The sequence below is a fragment of the Lepisosteus platostomus genome, chromosome 16 (assembly GCF_059453375.1).
Source record: "Lepisosteus platostomus isolate fLepPlt1 chromosome 16, fLepPlt1.hap1, whole genome shotgun sequence".
NCBI lineage: Eukaryota > Metazoa > Chordata > Actinopteri > Semionotiformes > Lepisosteidae > Lepisosteus > Lepisosteus platostomus.
This window is the reverse complement of record NC_142626.1, coordinates 2,014,914-2,040,304: the sequence shown is the minus strand read 5'-3', so window position 1 is coordinate 2,040,304 and position 25,391 is coordinate 2,014,914. Positions and strand designations below refer to the sequence as shown.

At 58.9% G+C, this 25,391-nt stretch overlaps 2 protein-coding genes across 7 annotated transcripts in view; both read left to right on the top strand.

The window, feature by feature from the left end:
* The first annotated feature begins 1,609 nt into the window (after window positions 1-1,609).
* Window positions 1,610-14,238, top strand: taf6l (TAF6-like RNA polymerase II, p300/CBP-associated factor (PCAF)-associated factor). Of its 3 annotated transcripts, none has more exons than XM_088609062.1 (12): window positions 1,610-1,746; window positions 2,609-2,841; window positions 3,831-3,917; window positions 4,496-4,646; window positions 7,917-7,967; window positions 8,051-8,145; window positions 8,989-9,063; window positions 9,821-10,041; window positions 10,633-10,765; window positions 11,470-11,598; window positions 12,066-12,523; window positions 13,130-14,238. In XM_088609062.1, the coding sequence occupies exons 2-12, from the start codon at window positions 2,695-2,697 to the stop codon at window positions 13,479-13,481; spliced, it is 1,899 nt and encodes a 632-aa protein (XP_088465188.1). In that variant the 5' UTR covers window positions 1,610-1,746; window positions 2,609-2,694; the 3' UTR covers window positions 13,482-14,238. The 3 variants fall into 3 exon arrangements, with proteins under 3 accessions (XP_088465188.1, XP_088465190.1, XP_088465189.1); XM_088609064.1 differs by lacking the exon at window positions 1,610-1,746 and adding an exon at window positions 1,779-1,798; XM_088609063.1 differs by lacking the exon at window positions 1,610-1,746 and adding an exon at window positions 1,816-2,266.
* An 803-nt stretch (window positions 14,239-15,041) lies between these two features.
* Window positions 15,042-25,391, top strand: part of LOC148646663 (uncharacterized) — a 139,013-nt gene continuing 128,663 nt past the window's right edge. Inside the window, exons 1-3 of one of the 4 annotated variants that reach the window (XM_088609067.1) lie at window positions 15,042-16,093; window positions 16,273-16,441; window positions 18,771-21,782. In XM_088609067.1, the coding sequence (XP_088465193.1) occupies window positions 18,882-20,663 (1,782 nt within the window). In that variant the 5' untranslated portion in view covers window positions 15,042-16,093; window positions 16,273-16,441; window positions 18,771-18,881 and the 3' untranslated portion in view covers window positions 20,664-21,782. Of the gene's footprint in view, window positions 16,094-16,272; window positions 16,472-18,770; window positions 21,783-25,391 lie in introns of those variants that run through there. The other 3 variants (XM_088609066.1, XR_015927742.1, XM_088609065.1) reach the window with 3 other exon arrangements.

Genomic DNA, 25,391 nt, shown 5'->3' with positions numbered 1-25,391 from the left:
TCTTTTTCTGAAAACGTGCGGCATTTCGACTTGTTATTGTCACAGATCCTGGCAAGAAAAATGGAGGAAAAAACGTTTTATCTTACGAAGAATAAAAAAAAACAATATTGAAAACATTCTCTTTCAAACTGCTTTCCTGTGTCGTCTGCATGAATCTAGAAATGCATCCGTTTCCATAAACTAATTTCAGCTTCTCCTGAGTAACGTCTGTGTCCTCACATCCTTCAACACCTCAAGAGGGCTCTAAGTACATCTCAGCCAGCAGCCAGATCACCCTGCAGCTCCCCACTGGCAGCCCCACTGGAGCCCAGCAGTGTGAGCCTGGCCAGTACCTGGAGGGGAGACTCCTGGGAGAGCTGAGGCTGCTGCTGGAAGAGGTGTGAGTGGGGCCAGCAGGGGGCGCTCACCCTGCGGTCTGTGTGGGTCCTGATGCCCCAGTATAGTGACGGGGACACTAGACTGTAAACAGGCGCCGTCCTTCGGATGAGACGTAAAACCGAGGTCCTGACTCTCTGTGGTTAAAAATCCCAGGGTGTTCTTGTTAAGAGTAGGGGTGTTACCCCAGTGTCCTGGCCAAATTCCCCCCTGGCCTTTACCCATCATGGCCTCCTAATAACCCCCCTCTCTGAACTGGCTCCATCACTCTGCTCTCCTCCCCACTGAGAAGGGATCCCCATTACCTGTAAAGTGCTTTAAGTGGAGTGTCCAGAAAAGCGCTATGTAAGTGTAAGCAATTATTAATTATTATTATTAACTCTGGGTTGAGCTGTTGAAGCCTGTAACCCTGAGCTGAACATCAGGGTTACAGGCACAGCCTGGTGCTCTTCAAGTTTTCCAATGCAATCTGTGACCCCACACCACACCAATTTTCAAAGCCCAATAAACTTTGAACAAGTACATGTGGGAGAAGACACAGATGTGGATGAAGCCAGGTAGGAGATGGCTTTGTTGTTCGATTAATTGCAGTCGGTGCTGGTTTCCTTGGTGTCACAATAGCACCCAGCCAAGCGAGGCTGCACAGACGAAACAAGGTTGTACTGTTGCAGTGACTTAAACTTTCTTTGTGTTCAGGATGGCTGTGATGCACTACAAATGCGTTTAAAATACAAAAGCATGCATTGTGTACAGAGCAAGAGGGCGGTATCTAAACCTCGGGGCATTTTGATATATTTAAACAATTGTCAGTTGCTGTAAGTGTGTCCCCCAGTATACTGGTTGAACAACACGGCCTTGTTAAAAGTTTCCCTTAATTCGTCTGGTGCAGCAGTTCCTCTCTCCTCCCCCTGATCTGCTGTGCAGAACGGCCGCTGTGAGTCTCCCAGGTGGGGCTGCTGGTGCAGAATGATCACTGTGCGTCTCCCAGGTGGGGCTGCTGGTGCAGAATGAGCACTGTGCGTCTCCCAGGTGGGGACTTCTCTTCAGTGGTGAATGTAGCTGTGTGCCCACCTTTGTGCACAGTGCTTTGGGTCTGAAAAAAACACTAATTCAGTGCATGCATCTACATTCAAACAGAGGGAAAACAAACAATCCCGTGCAAAGCTCTTTCAGCGTCTCTCGAACGGAACAGCGTCATTCCACGCGGCGCCCTCATTGCGTCACACGCCGCCGCTTGTGTGACAGCCCCTTCGGCCAATCGCTGCGCGGGAAGGGCGGGGCTGCGCGGGCCCGGAAGCTGGATGTAGTAGTGCAAGGGAAGAGCTGAGCGGGTCCGTGTTCGGGGATCACAGGCAGTCCGGTTGTTTGAAGGTACGGGGCAGCCTCATGGGGTTTCAAATGCAAGGTGTTATGAGCTTTGACGGTAATGGCTTAAAAATGGAAGAAGGCGAGAGAGAATGAAGTTAATTTGCGATTTTGCGATCCAGCTTTCTGCACGAATGCTGCACAGTACGGCAGGTTATCTGTTGGTGGCGAGTTTCGTCGATATGGGCAAATTGGAAATTGAAGGTGACAAAATGGGGACTTCAGGTTGATAGACGTGGTTCCGGACCGAAAAACGGCTGAATTATTTCAAAGGCGTTCTCTGAAAGTGAGCGCTGGGTGCCAGCGGGAGATTCTGAAGTCGCTGCACTTTGTGCGCGCTGGGAAACTGCTGCACAGAGGCAGGAGAGCTGAAAACAAAGTTAGGAACAGCAAGCTAGAGCTGACTGTCTGACCTCTTCTTTCATCGACAAAACATAACGAAAAGCCCCGAGAGGAACTGTCCCAGTCTTGACATCAGCGCGCGAGAAAAAAAAAGGCGATATGATTGTTCTGATATGAGACAGAGGTGTGCATGAACGGGTTTTCCTCTTCTTCTTCTTCTTCTTCTTCTTCTTCTTCTGTCTTCCTAAATGCGTTTTCTGGACCAAGCCGGCCCTCGGGACCACGTCAGCGCTCGGCGCGAAACTAGGAGCCCCGCGCGGGCAGTAAACAGGAGATGCTGCTTTACACCAAGAGCGGTGGAGGTGTGGAGCAAGCCCGCACGCAGTCCGTGTTGGTTGACCTGTTGTTCAGCTAATCGAGATCGAGGCTTAGTGAGCTCTGAGCTGCCCTATAAGCAAGAGGAGTTGAAAGGTTTACTCCTGTTTGCAATCTCTCTGGTCTGTTTTTGTTTTGTTTGCCCTCCTAGGTCTGTGAGGAGTTCTTTTCCCCCCCTGTGCTGTTCCGGAGGGTCCTGAAGAGAGGGAGAGGGAGGGGAGGGGGGGGGCGTTGGCGATGGGGGACCGCGAAGAGAGGCGGTTCGCGGAGGTGCCGCGTGAGTCCGTTCGTCTCATGGCTGAGAGCGCCGGCGTGGAGCTCAGTGACGACATCGCCGCCCTGCTGGCCGAGGACGTGTGTTACCGCCTCAGGGAAGCGACACAGGTATAGTCCGAGAGGGGGATTCTGGGGATTCAGTGAAGGAGTCCCATAGCCAGCAGCCATATTCCCCTGCAGCTCACCACTGGCAGCCCCACTGGAGCCCAGCAGGGTGAGCCTGGCCAGTACCTGGAGGGGAGACTCCTGGGAGAGCTGAGGCTGCTGCTGGAAGAGGTGTGAGTGGGGCCAGCAGGGGGCTCTCACCCTGCAGTCTGTGTGGGTCCTGATGCCCCAGTATAGTGACGGGGGACACTAGACTGTAAACAGGCGCCGTCCTTCAGATGAGACGTAAAACTGAGGTCCTGACTCTCTGTGGTCATTAAAAACCCCAGGGTGTTTCTCGAGAAGAGTAGGGGTGTCACCCCGGTGTCCTGGCCAAATTCCCCCCCTGGCCTTTACCCATCATGGCCTCCTAATAACCCCCCTCTCTGAACTGGCTCCATCACTCTGCTCTCCTCCCCACTGAGAGCTGGGGTGTGGGGAGCGTTCTGGCGCCTCATCCAGGTGGGGGTACACACTGGTGGTGGTGGAGGGGATCCCCATTACCTGTAAAGCGCTTTGAGTGGAGTGTCCAGAAAAGCGCTATATAAGTGTAAGCAATTATTATTATTATTATTATTATTATTAATTATAATTATTATCCCTGGGGCCCGCTGCGTGCCTGAGCCGCTGGAGCAGACCGGGCTGCGGTTCCCTCCGCCGCCACCAGGGGGCACTGCTCCATCTCACATCACTGGGGCAGGAAGAGAGCGCTACGCTCACCCTAGTGTCCCGTAGGGGGAAGTTGGCTTTGCAGGCAGGTGAAGACATCACGCCCCTACGGGATCGTTCCTTACCACCGAACAAGAGGAGAAGACCCGTTGCCCGTCGCTAAAAGTGCAGCCGTTCCCCTCCTCCACCACTAGGGGGCGCAGCTGCACGTCCCGTCCCTGGGGCAGGCAGAGGACGCCCGGCTGCCCTCAGGCTCCTGAGGCGCTGTGCTTGTCTCCCCGCAGAGCGGCTCGCAGTTCATGCGGCACGCCAAGCGCAGGAAGCTGACCGTGGAGGACTTCAACCGAGCGCTGCGCTGGAGCAACGTGGAGGTGAGACGCCCCCCCCCCCCCCCCCCCCGCCCTTGTCTTGACCAGCCTGGGGGAAGATTTTAACCCGGGGCCCCAGCTGGGTCCAGCCTGTATCACCCTGCAACTCACCACCGGCAGCCCCGCTGGAGCCCAGCAGGTGTGAGCCTGGCCAGTACCTGGAGGGGAGACTCCTGGGAGAGCTGAGGCTGCTGCTGGAAGAGGTGTGAGTGGGGCCAGCAGGGGGCGCTCACCCTGCAGTCTGTGTGGGTCCTGATGCCCCAGTATAGTGACGGGGGACGCTAGACTGTAAACAGGCGCCGTCCTTCGGATGAGACGTCAAGCCGAGGTCCTGACTCTCTGTGGTCATCAAAAACCCCAGGGCGTTTCTCGAGAAGAGTAGGGGTGTGACTTGATTTTGTGCCGATTTCAGACGCCCAGGCAGGGCGTTCCAGCTTCCTGCAGGCGGAGCTGCCAGCAGCCAGCAGGGCGGCGCTCTGAGAGCAGCAGCAGCAGCAGGCAGTGTGTGTGCGCCGTGCTGCCCATTTGCAGGCAGGCCGGCCTGCTTGGTTGACAACCCCCCCCTCCCCCCCCCCCTGCAGGCGGTGTGCGGGTACGGCGCCCAGGACGCGCTGCCCTTCCGGCCCCTCAAGGAGGGGGAGCTGTACTTCGTGGAGGACCGGGAGATCAACCTGGTGGAGCTGGCGCTGGCCACCAACATCCCGAAGGGCTGCGCGGAGACCATGGTGCGAGGTAGGCAGTCCATCACAGGACACACACACACACACGCCAGGGCCAATTCACCCCCCCAGCCTGTCTCTGGACTGTGGGAGGAAACCCACTTGAACACGGGGGAGAACACGCAGACTCCACACAGACAGCACCCCGGGGCCCCAGAGCTGCGAGGCAGCATTTCTGGTCACTGCGCCCTGTTTTGATGACATTCCAGCGGGAAATCCTCAGCTGCTGACATCTCTCATGCGTGAGGGAGTGGACATGATAGTGACCCAGTGGATGAGGGAGTGGACATGATAGTGACCCAGGGTGAGAGGGGGCGCGTGAGGGAGTGGACATGATAGTGACTCAGGGCGAGAGGGGGTGCGTGAGGGAGTGGACATGGTAGTGACCCGGGGCGAGAGGGGGCGCGTGAGGGAGTGGACATGATAGTGACCCAGTGGACGAGGAAGTGGACATGGTAGTGACCCAGGGCGAGAGGGGGCGCGTGAGGGAGTGGACATGATAGTGACCCAGGGTGAGAGGGGGTGCTTGAGGGAGTGGACATGATAGTGACCCAGGGTGAGAGGGGGTGCGTGACGGAGTGGACATGATAGTGACCCGGGGCGAGAGGGGGCGCGTGAGCGAGTGGGCGTGAGGGGGCGCGTGAGGGAGTGGACATGATAGTGACCCAGGGCGAGAGGGGGTGCGTGACGGAGTGGACATGATAGTGACCCGGGGCAAGAGGGGGCGCGTGAGGGAGTGGGCGTGAGGGGGCACTTGAGGGAGTGGACATGATAGTGACCCAGGGCGAGAGGGGGCGCGTGAGGGAGTGGACATGATAGTGACCCAGGGCGAGAGGGGGAGCGTGAGGGAGTGGACATGATAGTGACCCAGGGCGTGAGGGGGCGCGTGAGGGAGTGGACATGATAGTGACCCAGGGCGAGAGGGGGCGCGTGAGGGAGTGGACATGATAGTGACCCGGGGCGAGAGGGGGCGCGTGAGGGAGTGGACATGATAGTGACCCGGGGCGAGAGGGGGCGCGTGAGGGAGTGGACATGATAGTGACCCAGTGGACGAGGAAGTGGACATGGTAGTGACCCAGGGCGAGAGGGGGCGCGTGAGGGAGTGGACATGATAGTGACCCAGGGTGAGAGGGGGTGCTTGAGGGAGTGGACATGATAGTGACCCAGGGTGAGAGGGGGTGCGTGACGGAGTGGACATGATAGTGACCCGGGGCGAGAGGGGGCGCGTGAGCGAGTGGGCGTGAGGGGGCGCGTGAGGGAGTGGACATGATAGTGACCCAGGGCGAGAGGGGGTGCGTGACGGAGTGGACATGATAGTGACCCGGGGCAAGAGGGGGCGCGTGAGGGAGTGGGCGTGAGGGGGCACTTGAGGGAGTGGACATGATAGTGACCCAGGGCGAGAGGGGGCGCGTGAGGGAGTGGACATGATAGTGACCCAGGGCGAGAGGGGGAGCGTGAGGGAGTGGACATGATAGTGACCCAGGGCGAGAGGGGGCGCGTGAGGGAGTGGACATGATAGTGACCCAGGGCGAGAGGGGGCGCGTGAGGGAGTGGACATGATAGTGACCCAGGGCGAGAGGGGGCGCGTGAGGGAGTGGACATGATAGTGACCCAGGGCGAGAGGGGGCGCGTGAGGGAGTGGACATGATAGTGACCCAGGGCGAGAGGGGGGTGCGTGAGGGAGTGGACATGATAGTGACCCAGGGCGAGAGGGGGCGCATGAGGGAGTGGACATGATAGTGACCCAGGGCGAGAGGGGGCGCGTGAGGGAGTGGACATGATAGTGACCCAGGGCGAGAGGGGGAGCGTGAGGGAGTGGACATGATAGTGACCCGGGGCGAGAGGGGGCGCGTGAGGGAGTGGACATGATAGTGACCCGGGGCGAGAGGGGGCGCGTGAGGGAGTGGACATGATAGTGACCCAGGGCGAGAGGGGGCGCGTGAGGGAGTGGACATGATAGTGACCCAGGGCGAGAGGGGGCGCGTGAGGGAGTGGACATGATAGTGACCCAGGGCGAGAGGGGGTGACTGAGGGAGTGGACATGATAGTGACCCAGGGTGAGAGGGGGCGCGTGAGGGAGTGGACATGATAGTGACCCAGGGCGAGAGGGGGTGACTGAGGGAGTGGACATGATAGTGACCCAGGGCGAGAGGGGGCGCGTGAGGGAGTGGACATGATAGTGACCCAGGGCGAGAGGGGGCGCGTGAGGGAGTGGACATGATAGTGACCCAGGGCGAGAGGGGGCGCGTGAGGGAGTGGACGTGATAGTGACCCGGGGCGAGAGGGGGCGCGTGAGGGAGTGGACATGATAGTGACCCGGGGCGAGAGGGGGCGCGTGAGGGAGTGGACATGATAGTGACCCAGGGCGAGAGGGGGCGCGTGAGGGAGTGGACATGATAGTGACCCAGGGCGAGAGGGGGCGCGTGAGGGAGTGGACATGATAGTGACCCGGGGCGAGAGGGGGCGCGTGAGGGAGTGGACATGATAGTGACCCAGGGCGAGAGGGGGCGCGTGAGGGAGTGGACGTGATAGTGACCCAGGGCAAGAGGGGGCGCGTGAGGGAGTGGACATGATAGTGACCCAGGGCGAGAGGGGGCGCGTGAGGGAGTGGACGTGATAGTGACCCAGGGCGAGAGGGGGCGCGTGAGGGAGTGGACGTGATAGTGACCCGGGGCGAGAGGGGGCGCGTGAGGGAGTGGACGTGATAGTGACCCGGGGCGAGAGGGGGCGCGTGAGGGAGTGGACGTGATAGTGACCCAGGGCGAGAGGGGGCGCGTGAGGGAGTGGACGTGATAGTGACCCAGGGCGAGAGGGGGCGCGTGAGGGAGTGGACATGAATAGTGACCCAGGGCGAGAGGGGGCGCGTGAGGGAGTGGACATGAATAGTGACCCAGGGCGAGAGGGGGCGCGTGAGGGAGTGGACATGATAGTGACTCAGGGCGAGAGGGGGGAGGTGCGTGAGGGAGTGGACATGATAGTGACCCAGGGCGAGAGGGGGCGCGTGAGGGAGTGGACATGAATAGTGACCCAGGGCGAGAGGGGGCGCGTGAGGGAGTGGACATGAATAGTGACCCAGGGCGAGAGGGGGCGCGTGAGGGAGTGGACATGATAGTGACTCAGGGCGAGAGGGGGGAGGTGCGTGAGGGAGTGGACATGATAGTGACCCAGGGCGAGAGGGGGCGCGTGAGGGCGCGTGAGGGAGTGGACATGATAGTGACCCAAGCTGGGTGCCTCCACTTGCCGTCTGTGCGTTGATATTGCCACTGTGTGTCCTCTCTTGCAGTGCAAGTCTCCTACCTGGATGGGAAGGGGAACCTGGAACCCCAGGGGACAGGTAAGCGGCCCGGGTTCGACTGTGACACCTCTGCGCAAGGCGGAGGCAGAGCTCGGTTTCAGACCTCCTGCTTCCTCCTGCAGTGCCCACGGCCGTGCAGAATCTCTCGGACGACCTCCTGAAGTACTACCAGCAGACCACGCGCGCTATCCTGGGGGAGGACCAGCACCTGATGAAGGTCTGTCTCGAGGGGGGGGGGGTTTCTCAGACAGCCTCTGGATCCGCAAGGGAAAGACAGATGGAACTCCCTGTCCGGCAAAATCTAGAAGCGGCGTCCTGTCTTAGCTGGGGCTTTTGACGGGCATCTCCGCAGGCCTCTCCCGGCGGTCAGCACTGCCGCGTCACAGCGTGGGAACCCTGGGTTCAAATCCTGGGGGTGCTGTCCGTGTGGAGTCTGCACGTTCTCCCCGTTTCCTCCCACAGTCCCAGGACGGGCTGGTGGGTGAACTGGCTTCTGGGGAAGTGTGTGTGTGTGTGTGTCCTGTGATGGACTGGCCTCCCTTCCAGGGTGTGTGTGTGTGTGTGTGTGTGTCCTGTGATGGACTGGCCTCCCTTCCAGGGTGTGTGTGTGTGTGTCCTGTGATGGACTGGCCTCCCTTCCAGGGTGGGTGTGTGTGTGTCCTGTGATGGACTGGCCTCCCTTCCAGGGTGGGTGTGTGTGTGTCCTGTGATGGACTGGCCTCCCTTCCAGGGTGGGTGTGTGTGTGTCCTGTGATGGACTGGCCTCCCTTCCAGGGTGTGTGTGTGTGTGTGTCCTGTGATGGACTGGCCTCCCTTCCAGGGTGTGTGTGTGTGTGTCCTGTGATGGACTGGCCTCCCTTCCAGGGTGTGTGTGTGTGTGTCCTGTGATGGACTGGCCTCCCTTCCAGGGTGGGTGTGTGTGTGTCCTGTGATGGACTGGCCTCCCTTCCAGGGTGGGTGTGTGTGTGTCCTGTGATGGACTGGCCTCCCTTCCAGGGTGTAGCCCGCCCTGCGCCCGTCGCTCCCCCGTGATGGGATCGTCCTCCCTCCGTCTCTCCAGGTGGCCCTGCTGGATCTCCAGTCCAACTCCAAGATCGCCGCCCTGCTGCCCTACTTCGTCTACGTCATCAGCGGGGTGAGTCCGCCCGGCCGTCCGCCCCGGGGAGGGCACGCGGGAACACTTGAGCGCTCAAGTGCGTCTTTCCGAGGACGGAAAGCGGGGCGTCACCCGGCCCCACGCCCTCTGCGGCGGGCCAGACCGCGCTCCCGCGGGGAAGGCGTCTCCGGGGGCGGGTGGGGGGTGCCTGGATCCCGGACCTCGAGCCACTGAGCCCCCCCCCCCAGCGCCCCGTTTCCCGCCCCTCCGTCGGTCTCCAAACACGCCGCGTGAAGCCCCGCTAAGTGTGCTCGTGCCCCCAAAGGGAAGTCAAATCCCGCGTGTGTGTCTGTGTGCCTGTGTGCCTGTGTGCCTGTGTGCCTGTGTGTCTGGGAAAAGTGACCCTGTTGTGTGTCTGTGTGTCTGTGTGTCTGTGTGTCTGTGTGTCTGTGTGTCTGTGTGTCTGTGTGTCTGTGTGTCTGTGTGTCTGTGTGTCTGTGTGTCTGTGTGTCTGTGTGTCTGGGAAAAGTGACCCTGTTGTGTGTCTGTGTGTCTGTGTGTCTGTGTGTCTGTGTGTCTGTGTGTCTGTGTGTCTGTGTGTCTGGGAAAAGTGACCCTGTTGTGTGTCTGTGTGTCTGTGTGTCTGTGTGTCTGTGTGTCTGTGTGTGCGCGCGCTCGCCCGGCGGTATCCCGGTCCAGCCCCCGGATCTGCTGGGGATCGCGGCCAGGGCGTTCCTCGCGCTCTTGCCCTGCGATGATGCATCGTGGGTATGTGTGTGTGTGTGCGCGCCCCCAGGTGAAGTCGGTGAGCCACGACCTGGAGCAGCTGAACCGCCTGCTGCACATGGTGAAGAGCCTGGTGCAGAACCCCTTCCTGTACCTGGGCTCCTACGTGCGCAGCCTGGTGTCCAGCATCATGTACTGCATCCTGGAGCCCCTGGCCGCCTCCATCAACCCCCTCAACGACCACTGGACCCTGCGCGACTACGCCGCCCTGCTGCTCAGCCACATCTTCTGGTACTGCGCCCGGCGTGGGGGGGTGGGTCAGCGCTTTTTCCGGGATTTCCAGTGCTTGGCTGCTGTGGCCTCGGCGTTCCCAGTTCGCTCCTGGACTTTCCGGAGTCTCTGATCCTGCTGTTGATTCACCTCGACGGCCTTGTTCCGATGCCTCTCTCCGTCCGCGTGGCCCTCTTGTCCGTCGTGACCCTCGTCCCTCCTCTCTTCCTCACCCCCCTCCCTCCTCTCTTCCTCACTCCCCTCCTTCCTCCCTCCCTCCTCCCTTCCTCACCCCCCTCCCTCCTCTCTACCTCACCCCCCTCCCTCCTCCTTCCTCACTCCCCCTGTCTGAGTGGAGAGGAGGCCCACCCGGCCTGTTGAATAGAGCAGGTCCCCGCTCGCCGAGGATCGGCTCCAGGTGTTCCTCCGGAGGATGCCGGGGCTGGGCGGCTTGTTCCACGCCCCCGCCACCCCTTTGTGTAAAGTAGTGCCTCCTTTCCCCATCATCCTGCTGTGCTTGAAGAGCATGGCCGGGGCAGCTCATGACAGACACCCACGGCCAAGCCCCTAACCTGTCTCCCTGTCTCCCTGTCTCCGCGGACCCCCGCGCAGGACCCACGGTGACCTGGTGAGCGGGCTGTACCACCAGATCCTGCTGTCCCTGCAGAAGGTGCTGTCGGACCCCGTGCGGCCCCTGTGCTCCCACTACGGCGCCGTGGTGGGCCTGCACGCCCTGGGCTGGAAGGTAGGCGCCGGGGCCGTCCGAGCCGAGCCCCCCTTATAATAATAATAATTGCTTACACTTATATAGCGCTTTTCTGGACACTCCACTCAAAGCGCTTTACAGGTCATGGGGATCCCCTCCACCCCCCACCAGTGTGCAGCCCCACCTGGATGATGCGACGGCAGCCATAGTGCGCCAGAATGCTCCCCCCACACACCAGCTCTCAGTGGGGAGGAGAGCAGAGTGATGGAGCCAGTTCAGAGAGGGGGGTTATTAGGAGGCCATGATGGGTGAAGGCCAGGGGGGGAATTTGGCCAGGACACCGGGGTGACACCCCTACTCTTCTCGAGAAACACCCTGGGGTTTTTAATGACCACAGAGAGTCAGGACCTCGGTTTTACGTCTCATCCGAAGGACGGCGCCTGTTTACAGTCCAGTGTCCCCGTCACTATACTGGGGCATCAGGACCCACACAGACCGCAGGGTGAGCGCCCCCTGCTGGCCCCACTCACACCTCTTCCAGCAGCAGCCTCAGCTCTCCCAGGAGTCTCCCCTCCAGGTACTGGCCAGGCTCACACTGCTGAGCTCCAGTGGGGCTGCCGGTGGGGAGTTGCAGTGATATGGCTGCTGGCATACTGGGATCTGCGTGCGCGGTAGGAAGGTCGTGGTGATCTTGGCGGCGGAGCTGATCTCCGGTTCCCTCTCTCCCCCTCTCTCCCCCCCAGGCTGTGGAGCGAGTGCTCTATCCCCACCTGCCCGCCTACTGGTCCAACCTGCAGGCCGTGCTGGACGACTACTCCGTGTCCAACGCCCAGGTCAAGGCCGACGGCCACAAGGTCTACGGGGCCATCCTGGTAGGTGGACAGCGGCCGGCGGGTCCAAAGCGACTCCTCCCACGTTCTAGGACCCCCACCCCCCCCTCCCCGGGAGAGACGCCCTCGGAGCCAGCGACCCTGTGAAGGCAACGGAAGTGCCTCTCGCCGAGGGGCGGGCGCTCGCCCGGAGCCCCCTGCGGAGGGCGGGGGTTCCCGTGGCACAGTCGCGGGGTTTGAACCCGGGAACCTGCTGGGCGTGTATCTTAGCAACGGACCTCCTGGAAGCATTCTGCAGTGTGCTAGGGCAGAAGTCAGGTTATTGTCAAAGGGGAGATGCAGGTCTTGTGTATATTATGATTATTATGATTATGATTATTATGATTATTATTATTATTATTATTAACTGAAGTAGGGGGCTGCAAAGGAACAAGAAGGGGTTTATTCCAGGCTGGAAAGGAGACACAACATTTCCGGCTCCTCTTACGATGTGGGATTCTGGCCCGCAGGTGGCGGTGGAGAGGCTGTTGAAGATGAAGGCCCGGTCTCTCTCGGCGGCCCCGGGCGAGACCGGGGGGGGCCTGGGGGGCGGCTCCGCGGGCAGGGTGGGCCGGGAGAGCTCCCCGGGGCTCAGCCCCCCCCCCGAGCCCCTCTCCGAACCCGGCCTGGGCATCGCCACCCACCTGCAGGCGGGGGCCGCGGGCTGCCCCTGGGCCGAGTGGGCGCCGGTGCCCCTGCCCGGGATGTACGCCGAGCTCTACGCCTTCTTCGGGGACAGCCTGGCGGTGCGCTTCAGCAGCCCGGGGCCCCCCGCCGCGGCCCCCGACGCCCGAAGGGACCCCCCGGGCGGGGGGGGCGCCCACCTGGAGGCCTCCCGCAAGATGCCCCAGCTCACCGCCAACCTCAACATCAGCCCGCGCGACGATGACGGCAGCCCCCGCACGGAGCCCCCCCCGGTCTCGGGCAGGTGAGGTCTCTGTCCTCTCTCCCGGTCTTGGGGGGGGGGGGACGAATTGGGAACTGCGGGGGGGGGGGCTGGCTGCCAGCCTTTCGAAATCGGTGCAAAACCTTGCTGGCAGCCAGTGCAGGGGTGGCAGCGCTAGGGTGATGCAATATAATTGTCGCCCTGTAGCTCTAACGTATTACTGGGGGGCCCTGGGGCCGCTGTCCGTGCGGAGCTTGCACGTTCTCCAGGGATAGCCAGCACTGGCCCCGGTACACCTTGGCCCGGTGTCGCCGCACTCGCACCGTTACCGTACCTGCGGAACTGGTCCTGCACCTCCTCTCGCCGAGTCTGTTCTCCCTGGAGAAGGCGCTATATTGTTGTTATTATTGAAGGGAACGGGCCTTCAGCAGGCTGCTCAGCTGCCTGATTGATGTGGGGGATGGGGTGCACAAGGCCCACGTTAATTGGCTAATGGGAGGTTAATTGGCTTCCGGGAGGTTAATTGGCTGGTTGCCCTGGGCAACCTCGGGACAGGAGCAGCCCCCTGCCTGGCTGTAACACCCTTCCCAAGATGCAGCTTGCGCCCGGATCGCCTGATGCCCTCTCCGTGTCTCCTCTCTGCTCCAGGGGCCTGCCTCGCTCCTCCTCTTCCTCCTCCTCCTCCTCCTCGGCCCCGCGCTCCCGGTCCTCGCCCCGGCCGGCCGGCAGCGGCACCGCCGCCCCCCCCCGCGACGTCTTCCCCAAGGCCCGCTGCCCCCCGCCGCAGGCCGGGCCCCCCGCCTTCTCCTTCCTGATCGGGGGCCGGCAGATGGGGCGCCGCTGCCTGGGCCGCCGCTTCCAGACCACCTTCGCCGCGCCGGCCCCCCGCCCCTGCCTGCCGCCCCGCGCCTACGCCCACAAGCTGCCCGTCATCGGCCGGGTGGGCAGGCCGGTGCGCCGCTGGGCCAGCGCCCACTACTCCCTGCAGCTGCCCCTCTGAGGGGGGTGGGGCGTCGGCGCCCCCTGGTGGCGGTCCCGCCACTCCGGACCCCCGCCCGCAGCCGCCATCTTGTTCCCACGGAGGGGTGTCGGCCCGCCTCCGGAGGACGCCGGCGGGACACGGGGGGGCTCCCCGGGTCCTGAGCGGCGGCGTGCGCGTACTCCCGATTTTCTTTCCCGTTGCTTTCCCACGCGGATGGACGTTTTGGGACAATAAAAACACGAGGCGCCGCGCCAGCTCCCGCTGTAGGGGGCGCCCTGCCGACGGACAGGGGGGGGCCGCGTCACACATCGGGGTTGGGGGGCCGGACTGTGTGTCGGTGACGCGCCTCAGTCCGGCTCTCGCCGCCGGCCCTGCAACTGGCACGCCGCCAGGGGGCGCCGGTGTCCCGCTCTGCCCGAGCGCCGCCGGTGGGAGATCTCCAGAGCCAGCGTGTCGCTCGGCGTCTCGCGGACCGCAGAAGGGCGACCGCCGACGGGCGCCGATCACGGGAGCCGGGGACTGGAGCGAGGAAGAAGAACTTGCGGTGGAAGACCCGGATGTGAGTTTCTGAAATTCAGAAGTGTCCATTTCCACGGAGCTCGTGCGCCTGGGGAATTGCACAGACGCGGAGGACTTGTAACTTTCTTTTCTTTTTTCCCACTGCCCGTGTTGGGTGGTGTTTTGTACGACCTTGATCGAAGTGTAACCTCTCGTGGCTTGTCCTGTAGGGATGAGGGATACTAACAACCGCAATAAATTCCGCTCTTGAGTTCGTTTTGTTTGCACGGCAAGCGTCTTCTGAGGTGGGGTGGCAGAGGAGTGAGCACTGCTACCTTGCAAGGCTGGAGCCCTGGGCTCAACGGCAGACCTGGGGTGCTGTCTGTGTGGAGTTTGCGTGTTCTCCTGTGTTCGCTTGGGTTTCCCCCAGAGCCCAAAGACATGCATTTGTTGGCTTCAGAGGTAATTGGCTCTAGTGTGTGTGTGTGTGTGTGTGTGTGTGTGTCTGTCGTGTGATGGACTAGCGTCCTGTCCAGGGTGTACCCTGCCCTGCACCTGTTGCTTGCTGGGCTAGACCCTGGCTGTCCCCCTGCGTCTGGACTGGATACAGCCGTTAGAAAATGGGTGGATTATGCACCTGCAGTTAATGGACGCCATTGTACCATGCTCAAGGAGTGTCAGTGTATTATTGTGCCAGAACATCCCGGATTCGGATGTCCGGCAGGGGCTGGTGTGTTCTGGGGTTCAACCCAAGCTGTTCCACTGTTAATTAAAATTAATTCAACAGGCGAAGCAGTTTCTCTCTCCTCCCCGTGATCTGCTGTGTCTCCCAGGTGGGGCTGCTGGTGCAGAATGAGCACTGTGCGTCTCCCAGGTGGGGCTGCTGGTGCAGAATGAGCACTGTGCGTCTCCCAGGTGGGGCCGCTGGTGCAGAATGAGCACTGTGCGTCTCCCAGGTGGGGCCGCTGGTGCAGAATGAGCACTGTGCGTCTCCCAGGTGGGGCCGCTGGTGCAGAATGAGCACTGTGCGTCTCCCAGGTGGGGCCGCTGGTGCAGAATGAGCACTGTGCGTCTCCCAGGTGGGGGCTGCTGGTGCAGAATGAGCACTGTGCGTCTCCCAGGTGGGGGCTGCTGGTGCAGAATGACCACTGTGCGTCTCCCAGGTGGGGGCTGCTGATGCAGAATGACCACTGTGTCCCTCAGCTAGGGCAACAAACCTGGTCTTCCAGCAGATCCCTGCTTCCTGAGGTAAGAGCCTGTGGAAACAGGGAAAAAGGGAGACACGGGAAGAATTTCGCAGACAAGTTGGATCAGTTACCTAGCAGGGCGAATGCAGGAGCAGGCAAGTAAATCGATGGTCTTTATATATAACCAGCAAACATCACCTTACACGTCCGAGGGTACGAAGATGAAATCTATTTGAAAATACAAGTCAACACGAGACTTAACAGGGGTGTTCGCCATAGTCAACAAATCGTGAATAAAGACCGGGTTTGTTTGTTTTTTTCGGAGACCAGAAACGATGTAGAAGTGTACTGAATTAAAACAGACGGCAAGGGACTCTTCTTCACGGAGAGGAGACGATGAGCTCCTGTTTGATTTAAGAAACGACGGGATCGATTCGCTACCAGCTACGCACCGGTCTAGATGGATAATCCCATTCCCAGGTATCGCTTTTCTCATCTTTCACATCGGAAATTTTTTACTTGACTTTAAATGAAAATAAACGACACGTTAGAGAGGCACGAATGAACTGTTGGCGTTGCTCCGTTTCGGGAAGCGCTGTACTTCCAAGACATCACTGAGGTCGGACACCCCCCCTTCTTCCAGCTTCGGAAAACAGCCGAATAGTTCCGGAAGTCCCCGAACGGCGGCGGCGGCCGCTCTCGGCTGGCTCCGGCCGAGAAAGAGGTCTGCGAGGAGAGGAGTGAGTCAGCTTTCCAAATCTGTGCCGCCAAGCGCTGCGTGGCGAGTGGCGGTGGTGATTTCCTGCCCGGCCGGGAGATCGTGCGGACGCCTGCGTGGTGACATCGGTCTTCGTTTTAAAGAAAAACAGAACCTGTACGCCCTCACTGGAAGATAGGCTGCGGACAGCGAGCACGGAACGGCGGAGAGAGCGCACCCAGCCCGGGGTGAGTGCAAACCGAGCCCCGGAGCCCGAGAGACGAGAGGGGATCTGCAGAGAGCACTCCCCTCCCCTCCTCAATTGAAAACATATGGAGTAAAACGCGTGGGGGGGGGGGGGAGGAGGGGACAGGGGGGAGTGGGGGGCTACACAACTACTGTTTCCCCACCGGCTCTCCCTCCGCAGGTACGGTCAGACCTGAGCCGCCGGGGAAGCGAGCGGAGTTGCCCGTTACCTCTGGCTGACCGATCGCCGAGCTCCTCCGCTGTCGGAGGATCAGCAGGGAAAAGGGGTCGTTTGTAGACCGATCGGTGCCAGACGGGCTACGGTGGATGTGAGGCTGAGCGGTGCCGAGGTCTGCAGCTGTACCAGGGGACGCAAGGCTGTAAGGCAGCACTAGGTCTCCTCCTGCGTGAAAATCACTTTTAACAGCACCCAGGGATGACAGGAGGGTACAGAAACCACATGGCTACTGTGGAATCACTCCAGAGAAGAGCAACTGGGGCTGAAGAGAGTGTCCCCCACTGACAGGCTGGAGGAACTGAGTCTCTTTAGCCTGAAGGGAGTGTCCCACACTGACAGGCTGGAGGAACTGAGTCTCTTTAGTCTGAAGGGAGTGTCCCCCACTGACAGGCTGCAGGAGCTGAGTCTCTTTAGCCTGAAGGGAGTGTCGCACACTGACAGGCTGGAGGAACTGAGTCTCTTTAGTCTGAAGGGAGTGTCCCACACTGACAGGCTGGAGGAGCTGAGTCTCTTTAGCCTGAAGGGAGTGTCGCACACTGACAGGCTGGAGGAGCTGAGTCTCTCTAGTCTGAAGGGAGTGTCCCCCACTGACAGGCTGGAGGAGCTGAGTCTCTCTAGTCTGAAGGGAGTGTCCCCCACTGACAGGCTGCAGGAGCTGAGTCTCTCTAGTCTGAAGGGAGTGTCCCACACTGACAGGCTGGAGGAACTGAGTCTCTTTAGTCTGAAGGGAGAGTCCCACACTGACAGGCCGGAGGAGCTGAGTCTCTCTAGTCTGAAGGGAGTGTCCCACACTGACAGGCTGGAGGAACTGAGTCTCTTTAGTCTGAAGGGAGTGTCCCCCACTGACAGGCTGCAGGAGCTGAGTCTCTTTAGCCTGAAGGGAGTGTCGCACACTGACAGGCTGGAGGAGCTGAGTCTCTCTAGTCTGAAGGGAGTGTCCCCCACTGACAGGCCGGAGGAGCTGAGTCTCTCTAGTCTGAAGGGAGTGTCCCACACTGACAGGCTGGAGGAACTGAGTCTCTTTAGTCTGAAGGGAGTGTCCCCCACTGACAGGCTGCAGGAACTGAGTCTCTTTAGTCTGAAGGGAGTGTCGCACACTGACAGGCCGGAGGAGCTGAGTCTCTCTAGTCTGAAGGGAGTGTCCCACACTGACAGGCCGGAGGAGCTGAGTCTCTCTAGTCTGAAGGGAGTGTCCCACACTGACAGGCTGGAGGAACTGAGTCTCTTTAGTCTGAAGGGAGTGTCCCCCACTGACAGGCTGGAGGAACTGAGTCTCTTTAGTCTGAAGGGAGTGTCCCCCACTGACAGGCTGCAGGAGCTGAGTCTCTTTAGCCTGAAGGGAGTGTCGCACACTGACAGGCTGGAGGAACTGAGTCTCTTTAGTCTGAAGGGAGTGTCCCACACTGACAGGCTGGAGGAGCTGAGTCTCTTTAGTCTGAAGGGAGTGTCGCACACTGACAGGCTGGAGGAGCTGAGTCTCTCTAGTCTGAAGGGAGTGTCCCCCACTGACAGGCTGGAGGAACTGAGTCTCTTTAGTCTGAAGGGAGTGTCCCCCACTGACAGGCCGGAGGAGCTGAGTCTCTCTAGTCTGAAGGGAGTGTCCCCCACTGACAGGCTGGAGGAACTGAGTCTCTTTAGTCTGAAGGGAGTGTCCCCCACTGACATCCTGGAGGAACTGAGTCTCTTTAGTCTGAAGGGAGTGTCCCCCACTGACAGGCCGGAGGAGCTGAGTCTCTTTAGTCTGAAGGGAGTGTCCCCCACTGACAGGCTGGAGGAGCTGAGTCTCTCTAGTCTGAAGGGAGTGTCCCCCACTGACAGGCTGGAGGAACTGAGTCTCTTTAGTCTGAAGGGAGTGTCCCCCACTGACAGGCCGGAGGAGCTGAGTCTCTCTAGTCTGAAGGGAGTGTCCCACACTGACAGGCCGGAGGAGCTGAGTCTCTCTAGTCTGAAGGGAGTGTCCCACACTGACAGGCTGGAGGAACTGAGTCTCTTTAGTCTGAAGGGAGTGTCCCCCACTGACAGGCTGCAGGAGCTGAGTCTCTTTAGCCTGAAGGGAGTGTCGCACACTGACAGGCTGGAGGAGCTGAGTCTCTCTAGTCTGAAGGGAGTGTCCCACACTGACAGGCTGGAGGAACTGAGTCTCTTTAGTCTGAAGGGAGTGTCCCACACTGACAGGCTGGAGGAACTGAGTCTCTTTAGTCTGAAGGGAGTGTCCCCCACTGACATCCTGGAGGAACTGAGTCTCTTTAGTCTGAAGGGAGTGTCCCCCACTGACAGGGAGTCTCCTATACTGATAGGCTGGAGGTAGTCAATTATGTCCAGTTTTCTTAAGCCATTAGATCTTGAAAATATTCCTACACTGTTTAGATTTGTACATTCATGTTTAAGACCCTTCTCAGTTTTGGTGTTGTCAAGGCCTGCTTTCCTGTGTTCCCCTCCAGATCCTCCAGGGGGCAGCGTTCTAGCTACCACTGTAAGAAAGGGCTCCCCGAGAGGAGGGACACGGGGGCCGACGCCCCGCTGGACTCCGGAGCGACAGGGGCTCGGCGCGCATGGCGGAGCTGGGGGCCGGGGATCCCGGTCGCTGTCCCGCTGCCGTCGCGGGACCCGGGTGTGCCGCGCAGGGATCTGATCGGCGACAGCCCGGATCTCTGCTGAGGCCCGAGCAAATTAAGACAGAGCCCGACAGGCTGGAATGGGACGGCCCAGGTCAGCACGCTGGCCCGCTGCTCCTCTGCGGCGTGGGACACCACCAGCTGGAGTTCGGACTCTCTTGCCCGCCCGTGAAAACGGAGCTGGACGCCCCAGAGTGGCATCAGCCGGCGAATCCCGGGATAGAGGCGTTTGTTGGAAAGACTGAGGCTGTAAAGGAAGAGCCCTGGGGGCTCAAACACGAGCACGAGCCCCCCGTGTTCTGTGAGCTGAAGCCCGCCGACCCGCTGGCGCTGGAACACTACAAACTGGAGCCCGACAGCGGCGGGCCGGACGGCGCAGCCGAACAGAAGGGGCTCAGCGTGTGGGATCTGGGCGGGGTGAAGGGCGAGGGCCCCTCCGCGCCTGTTGGCCTCCAGCCCCCGGCCGGGGCCCCTTCGCCGCCGCCGCCCGGCCCCGCGGAGCCCGCCGCGGACAAGCGGAAACGGCGCCACGCCTGCCCCCAGTGCGGGAAGGGCTTCTGCAGCGTCTACAGCCTCAAACGGCACCAGCAGCTGCACGCGCGGGTTGGGCGGGCCTGCTGCGGCAAGACCTTCCGGTCGGACGAGACCTTCGAGAAGCACCGGCTGTCCCACACCGTGGAGAGGCCCTACCGCTGCGAGCAGTGCGCCAAGGGCTTCCGCACGGCCCGGGACCTGAAATCCCACGGCTGGCGCCACGCCACCCAGAAGCCCTACGCCTGCGAGCAGTGCGGCAAGAGCTTCGGCCTCGCCAACGAGTTCCGCAAGCACCAGCGCGTCCACACGGGCGAGCGGCCCTACCGCTGCGCCCACTGCGGCAGGGGCTTCGTGCAGTCCTCGGTGCTGAAGAACCACCAGCGCATCCACACGGGGGAGAAGCCCTACCGCTGCGCCCGGTGCGGCGAGCGCTTCGGCTACACGGCCCAGCTCCGCCTGCACGAGCGCCTGCACACGGGCGAGCGCCCCCACTGCTGCGCCCAGTGCGGCAAGAGCTTCAGCCAGGCCAGTTCGCTCAAGTCGCACCAGCGCATCCACACGGGCGAGCGGCCCTACTGCTGCGCCCAGTGCGGGAAGTGCTTCAACCAGCAGGCGCACCTGAGGAAGCACCAGCGCATCCACACGGGCCAGCGGCCCTACGCCTGCCCGCAGTGCGGGAAGAGCTTCAACAGCTCGGGGCACCTCAAGCTGCACCTGCGCATCCACACGGGCGAGCGGCCCTACTGCTGCGCCCAGTGCGGCAAGAGCTTCACCACGGCGGACAACCTGAAGATCCACCGGCGCATCCACACGGGCGAGCGGCCCTACTGCTGCCCGCTGTGCGGCAAGAGCTTCAGCACGGCGGACAACCTCAAGACCCACCGGCGCGTGCACACGGGCGAGCGGCCCTACTGCTGCCCGCAGTGCGGCAAGAGCTTCGTCACCTCGGACAACCTGAAGATCCACCGGCGGGTGCACACGGGCGAGCGGCCCTACGTCTGCCCGCAGTGCGACACCCGCTTCAGCCACTCGGGGGCGCTGCGGAGCCACCAGCGCATCCACACGGGGGAGCGGCCCTACTGCTGCCCGCACTGCGGGCGGAGCTTCACGCAGGGCACGCACCTGAAGAAGCACCTGCAGGTGCACGGGAGAAAGAGGCCGGAGGGGAACCCGGCACCGTCCTGATTTTAGTTCCTCCCCTCCCCCCCACCTGCAGGGGAAAAATGGAGGGCAGGCCCGGGACAGTTCCAGGGGGGTGGGGGGGATTGTGGTTTAGGTGGGAGCGGGGGCAGGGGGCTGTTTATCTTGTGAGGCGCTTGAAAATCTGCCAGCAGCCATATCACCCTGCAACTCACCAATAGCAGCCCCACTGGAGCCCAGCAGGTGTGAGCCTGGTCAGTACCTGGAGGGGAGACTCCTGGGAGAGCTGAGGCTGCTGCTGGAAGAGGTGTGAGTGGGGCCAGCAGGGGGCGCTCACCCTGCGGTCTGTGTGGGTCCTGATGCCCCAGTATAGTGACTGGGACACTAGACTGTAAACAGGTGCCGTCCTTCGGATGAGACGTAATTCTGACGTCCTGACTCTCTGTGGTCATTAAAAACCCCAGGGTGTTTCTCGAGAAGAGTAGGGGTGTCACCCCGGTGTCCTGGCCAAATTCCCCCCTGGCCTTTACCCATCATGGCCTCCTAATAACCCCCCTCTCTGAACTGGCTCCATCACTCTGCTCTCCTCCCCACTGAGAGCTGGGGTGTGGGGAGCGGACTGGCGCCTCATCCAGGTGGGGGTACACACTGGTGGGGGTGGAGGGGATCCCCCTGACCTGTACAGAGCTCTGAGTGGAGTGTCCAGAAAAGCGCTATATAAGTGTAAGCAATTATTATTATTATTATTATTATTATCATTATTATTTTCAAGCAGTCAAATGCGTAAAGACGATGATGCAGGATAAAAACCTGCTTCAGAGCAGACCCCCCCCGGAGAGCATGCCAGAAACGACGCCGACCTCTGCCCCGGGGCGTGACCCAGAGGGTAGCGCAGGCGCCATACGCTGGACCCGGGTTCTAACTCCGCGGGCCCGAGCTGGCGTCGCGAGGGAGCCCCTCCTCAGTACCTCGGCAGTGACGGTGGGCTGCGGAAAGGAAGTGGCTGTCCTGAATTTTTATAACGCTTGACTTTATCTGTCACATGAACTCTGACATGGGAATCATCCTTTTTTCTGTGAGCTGATGATGTGAACTACTGTATATATTGCTGCGACAGAACATCAGAAAAGATGCCAATAAACAATCAAGTCAAACACAAAAAAATGGATCAGGATTATGATATTGGCCTCTGCTACTTCAAGTAATGAGGCTTTCTTTTCTTGTGAGGCAGACGCCTCTTTTAAGATCATGAATCCCGTTCAGGATGTGCATTGGAACTGAAATTCAGGAAGAGCCAGGAAAAGTGACTCTTGTTACCCTAAAATATCTCCCCATCTCTAGAATGGGAACCCTGGGAGGTTTCTGCAGAATATGCTTGTCACCTATGGCTGTGACCCCCTTAGATGAACACAGTCCCCTCCTTTCTACAAACGCGAAGATCAGAAGGGTAGCCCATCGCAGGTTTCATTTCCCGTCACAGGGTGTGTTTGCGCCACTTGACCAGCAGCCCCACTTCCTCATTTCCCCCAAGCAGAACATCGTGTCCGGAGAGAGAAAAAGTGTGACGGCACTCTGTTCTTCTGACTTGTTTACTTTCAAATGTGTGAAAAAAAATATTTTGGTACTATTCGCGGATTCTCTTGTGGATGTTGCTGTCAATCGGGAAGTCTGAGCAGCTTGTGCGGATAAGTTTAGCTAACAGAGACTAATCCGGTATTGAGACGTTTTGTCTTCTGTCTGTGGTGCAGTATAAAGCTGAGCAAGCAAACTGTCATGTTTGTGGTTTTAACGTTTTACAAGAACGACAGTATCCTACAGCAGAGCTGTGGGCAAGATTAACCTTGCTCCTTAGGGCGACGATCATCTTTTTATTAGCAGATTTCTAAAGTTATGTTTTGAAAACATGACGGGTCATGAACAGACTGAAGTTGGTGAAGAAATCGTTCCAAAGTGAAACAGTGGGTAAATAGTGCGGATATCCTCTTGTACTGTCTGACCACACACCCAGGCCTAACCAGAATGATGTATCTCACCAGCTACACTGATTTCTTGTATGTCGTATAACTAATATTTGCTTTTTTGGCCTGGAGGATCATTGGCCTGGCGATAATTAAGTCGTCACAGAGGAGACAAAGCATTTGGTTAAAAATTCTGACTGCCAAGATTAATTTGTATTTAAGGGGAGGGCAGTAATGCTTTTTTAGGGGAGATCAGACTCTGGTGGATCTTGCAGTGCATTCACCCTCCTTTGGGTGGCGCTGTGGAGCCAAGCAGTGCCCAGACCAAGGAAGGGCAGTGCGGGGTTGCATTCTAACTCAGCTCATAACGAACTGGATAGTTCATTACTGGCTTAAAGGGGAACTGTGAGGCTATTTTTATATTTTCAGATTAGAAAGAATCTTTTTTTTCCCCTCCCCATTTATTCTTCTCTCTGGACCTGTGTTCTCGGACCCTCGCCAGGTTCAAGAGGAGAGGAGTTTATTGGCATGAGTACATGCAGCCGGCCAGGAGCCATGTCACTCTGCAACTCACAACTGGCAGCCCCACTGGAGCCCAGCAGTGGGAGCCTGGCCAGTACCTGGAGGGGAGACTCCTGGGAGAGCTGAGGCTGCTGCTGGAAGAGGTGTGAGTGGGGCCAGCAGGGGGCGCTCACCCTGTGGTCTGTGTGGGTCCTAATGCCCCAGTGTAGTGACGGGGACACTAGACTGTAAACAGGCGCCGTCCTTCAGATGAGATGTAAAACCGAGGTCCTGACTCTCTGTGGTCATTAAAAACCCCAGGGTGTTTCTCGAGAAGAGTAGGGGTGTTACCCCGGTGTCCTGGCCAAATTTCCCCCCTGGTCTTTACCCATCATGGCCTCCTAATAACCCCCCTCTCTGAACTGGCTCCATCACTCTGCTCTCCTCCCCACTGAGAGCTGGGGTGTGGGGAGCGGACTGGCGCCTCATCCAGGTGGGGGTACACACTGCTGGGGGTGGAGGGGATCCCCATTGTGTCTCATTGTCGTGTTCTGTTCTGGGGGAATACACAGTACAGCACACAACACCCCCCTACATTACACAGTGTATTACAGACATAATAAAATAATAATAACAACAACAATAAATAAGTTGTGGACAACAAATATGTAGTAGTGAGAAAACAAACAACAACAACAACATTGGGTATTGAGTCTGAGGCCTTGTTGTTAGCAGTAGCCGTTGAGGACGCGGACTGGGGCCTGAGCACGGTCTTTCACCTTGACATTACATGTCCGTTCACAGCCCGTAAAAAAACCACACGGCTCATCACTGAAAGAACCGGTCGCGGAATGTCACTTCAGGCTACACGGGGAGGAAACGTTGAAATTACAAGTTGATGTGCTCAGAAGGTGTCTCTCTCCGGGTTTTCTAAACCGTTTGGGGGGGTATTTTAACCCCCATTGTAAAAAATCTTTTCGCTGGACAGCGACGTTACGCCGAGTTCACGGTCATGGTAACGCGCGTTACCGCTCAATCCCGCTACAGGGCCGTGTTTGAAGTACAACGCAGTATTGGCAGTATTAAAATTTAAAAAGGCGTACTCAACGGCTTTGATTGATCGCTTGATTCCCGGTCCAGATGGCAGGAGATTAAAGATAAAAAAAAGGCCACTGTCCCAGTCCTTAATCTTATCCCTATTTATACCCCTGTTGTGTTTCTGTGTGCGATTGACTTTTAATGCAAATGGTAACACGGGTCGCGTCACACTGCGTAGACGTTACCTCTCGAATCTCTTTTTTTTTTAAGTAAGTTTTTTATTTAACCCGAAATACAAAAAAAAGGGGGACGGAATATTGAAATAGATACAGAAATAGACACTTCGCAGGCCAGAGGAATTCACAATTGTAAACACTAAACATTATAGCTCTACAGGAAGGTCGAGGAAAAGAGACGTCGCGGGAGACCGTGTTGGTGGTCCAGCCGCAATGTGGTAAAATTTAAATTTAAATTTAAATTGTCAATGCAACTCTTTATTGCCATGCCAACAGCTTTGATCTGCCCCCCCCCCCCCCGTGGATAGAAGCAAGGCAAACAACAGAAAACACATATTACACTTATACATACTTCTATCTGCAGCAATCAGGATATACCTATCGAGGAACCTAACGGGCTCTAGGAGAGATCGGTGCTCAAGACCGTAGGAAAGTGGTTGAAATCTCAGGTCAGACACTGCTGCTGTGCATTTAAGGGCGGTCGTACTGTGCGAACTGACTCTGGATCGTCACTGGAAATGAGAACTTGTTCACCGTACTTATCTGGACCAATACGAGTAAACCCGGGGGGCTTTCGGCCCCTGTTTGAGGTCATTTGATTTAAGATAGCTGACCGATCACTCCAGTCGTTTCTGGTAAGAAGCCAGGGTGTCGATTTCACCACCTTGGCTGAGCGGTTTGTTCCACACTCCTACCACCCTTTGTGTCCCCGCCCGTCCTGATCCCAGGATCTTATCAAGTCGTCTCTTGAGAAATCTCCAGGGTGTCGGCTTCAGCAACGTGACTGGGCAGCTTGCTCCTCACTCCCACCACCCTTGGTGTAAAGAAGTCCTTCCTGTTCTGTTTTAAATGGACTCCCACAACGCTTGCAATTGTGTGACAAGGGATTCTCTTTGATTTGCTTTTAGGGATATCCTTTTATTTTTTTTTATTGCAACCACAAAAAATTGAATACACAGCCATACATACAACATAATCACTGCTGTACACACCTGAAGAAGGCTCCACGGCCGAAACGTGTTCTTTTTCTTCTCTTTTCA

Coding starts and splice junctions, on each gene's coding strand:
- taf6l (XM_088609062.1), top strand. CDS start 2,695: ATGGGGGACCGCGAAGAGAGGCGGTTCGCGGAGGTGCCGCGTGAGTCC. Junction 3,918..4,495: donor TGCGCTGGAGCAACGTGGAG/GTGAGACGCCCC, acceptor CCCCCCCTGCAG/GCGGTGTGCGGGTACGGCGC. Junction 4,647..7,916: donor CGCGGAGACCATGGTGCGAG/GTAGGCAGTCCA, acceptor CCTCTCTTGCAG/TGCAAGTCTCCTACCTGGAT.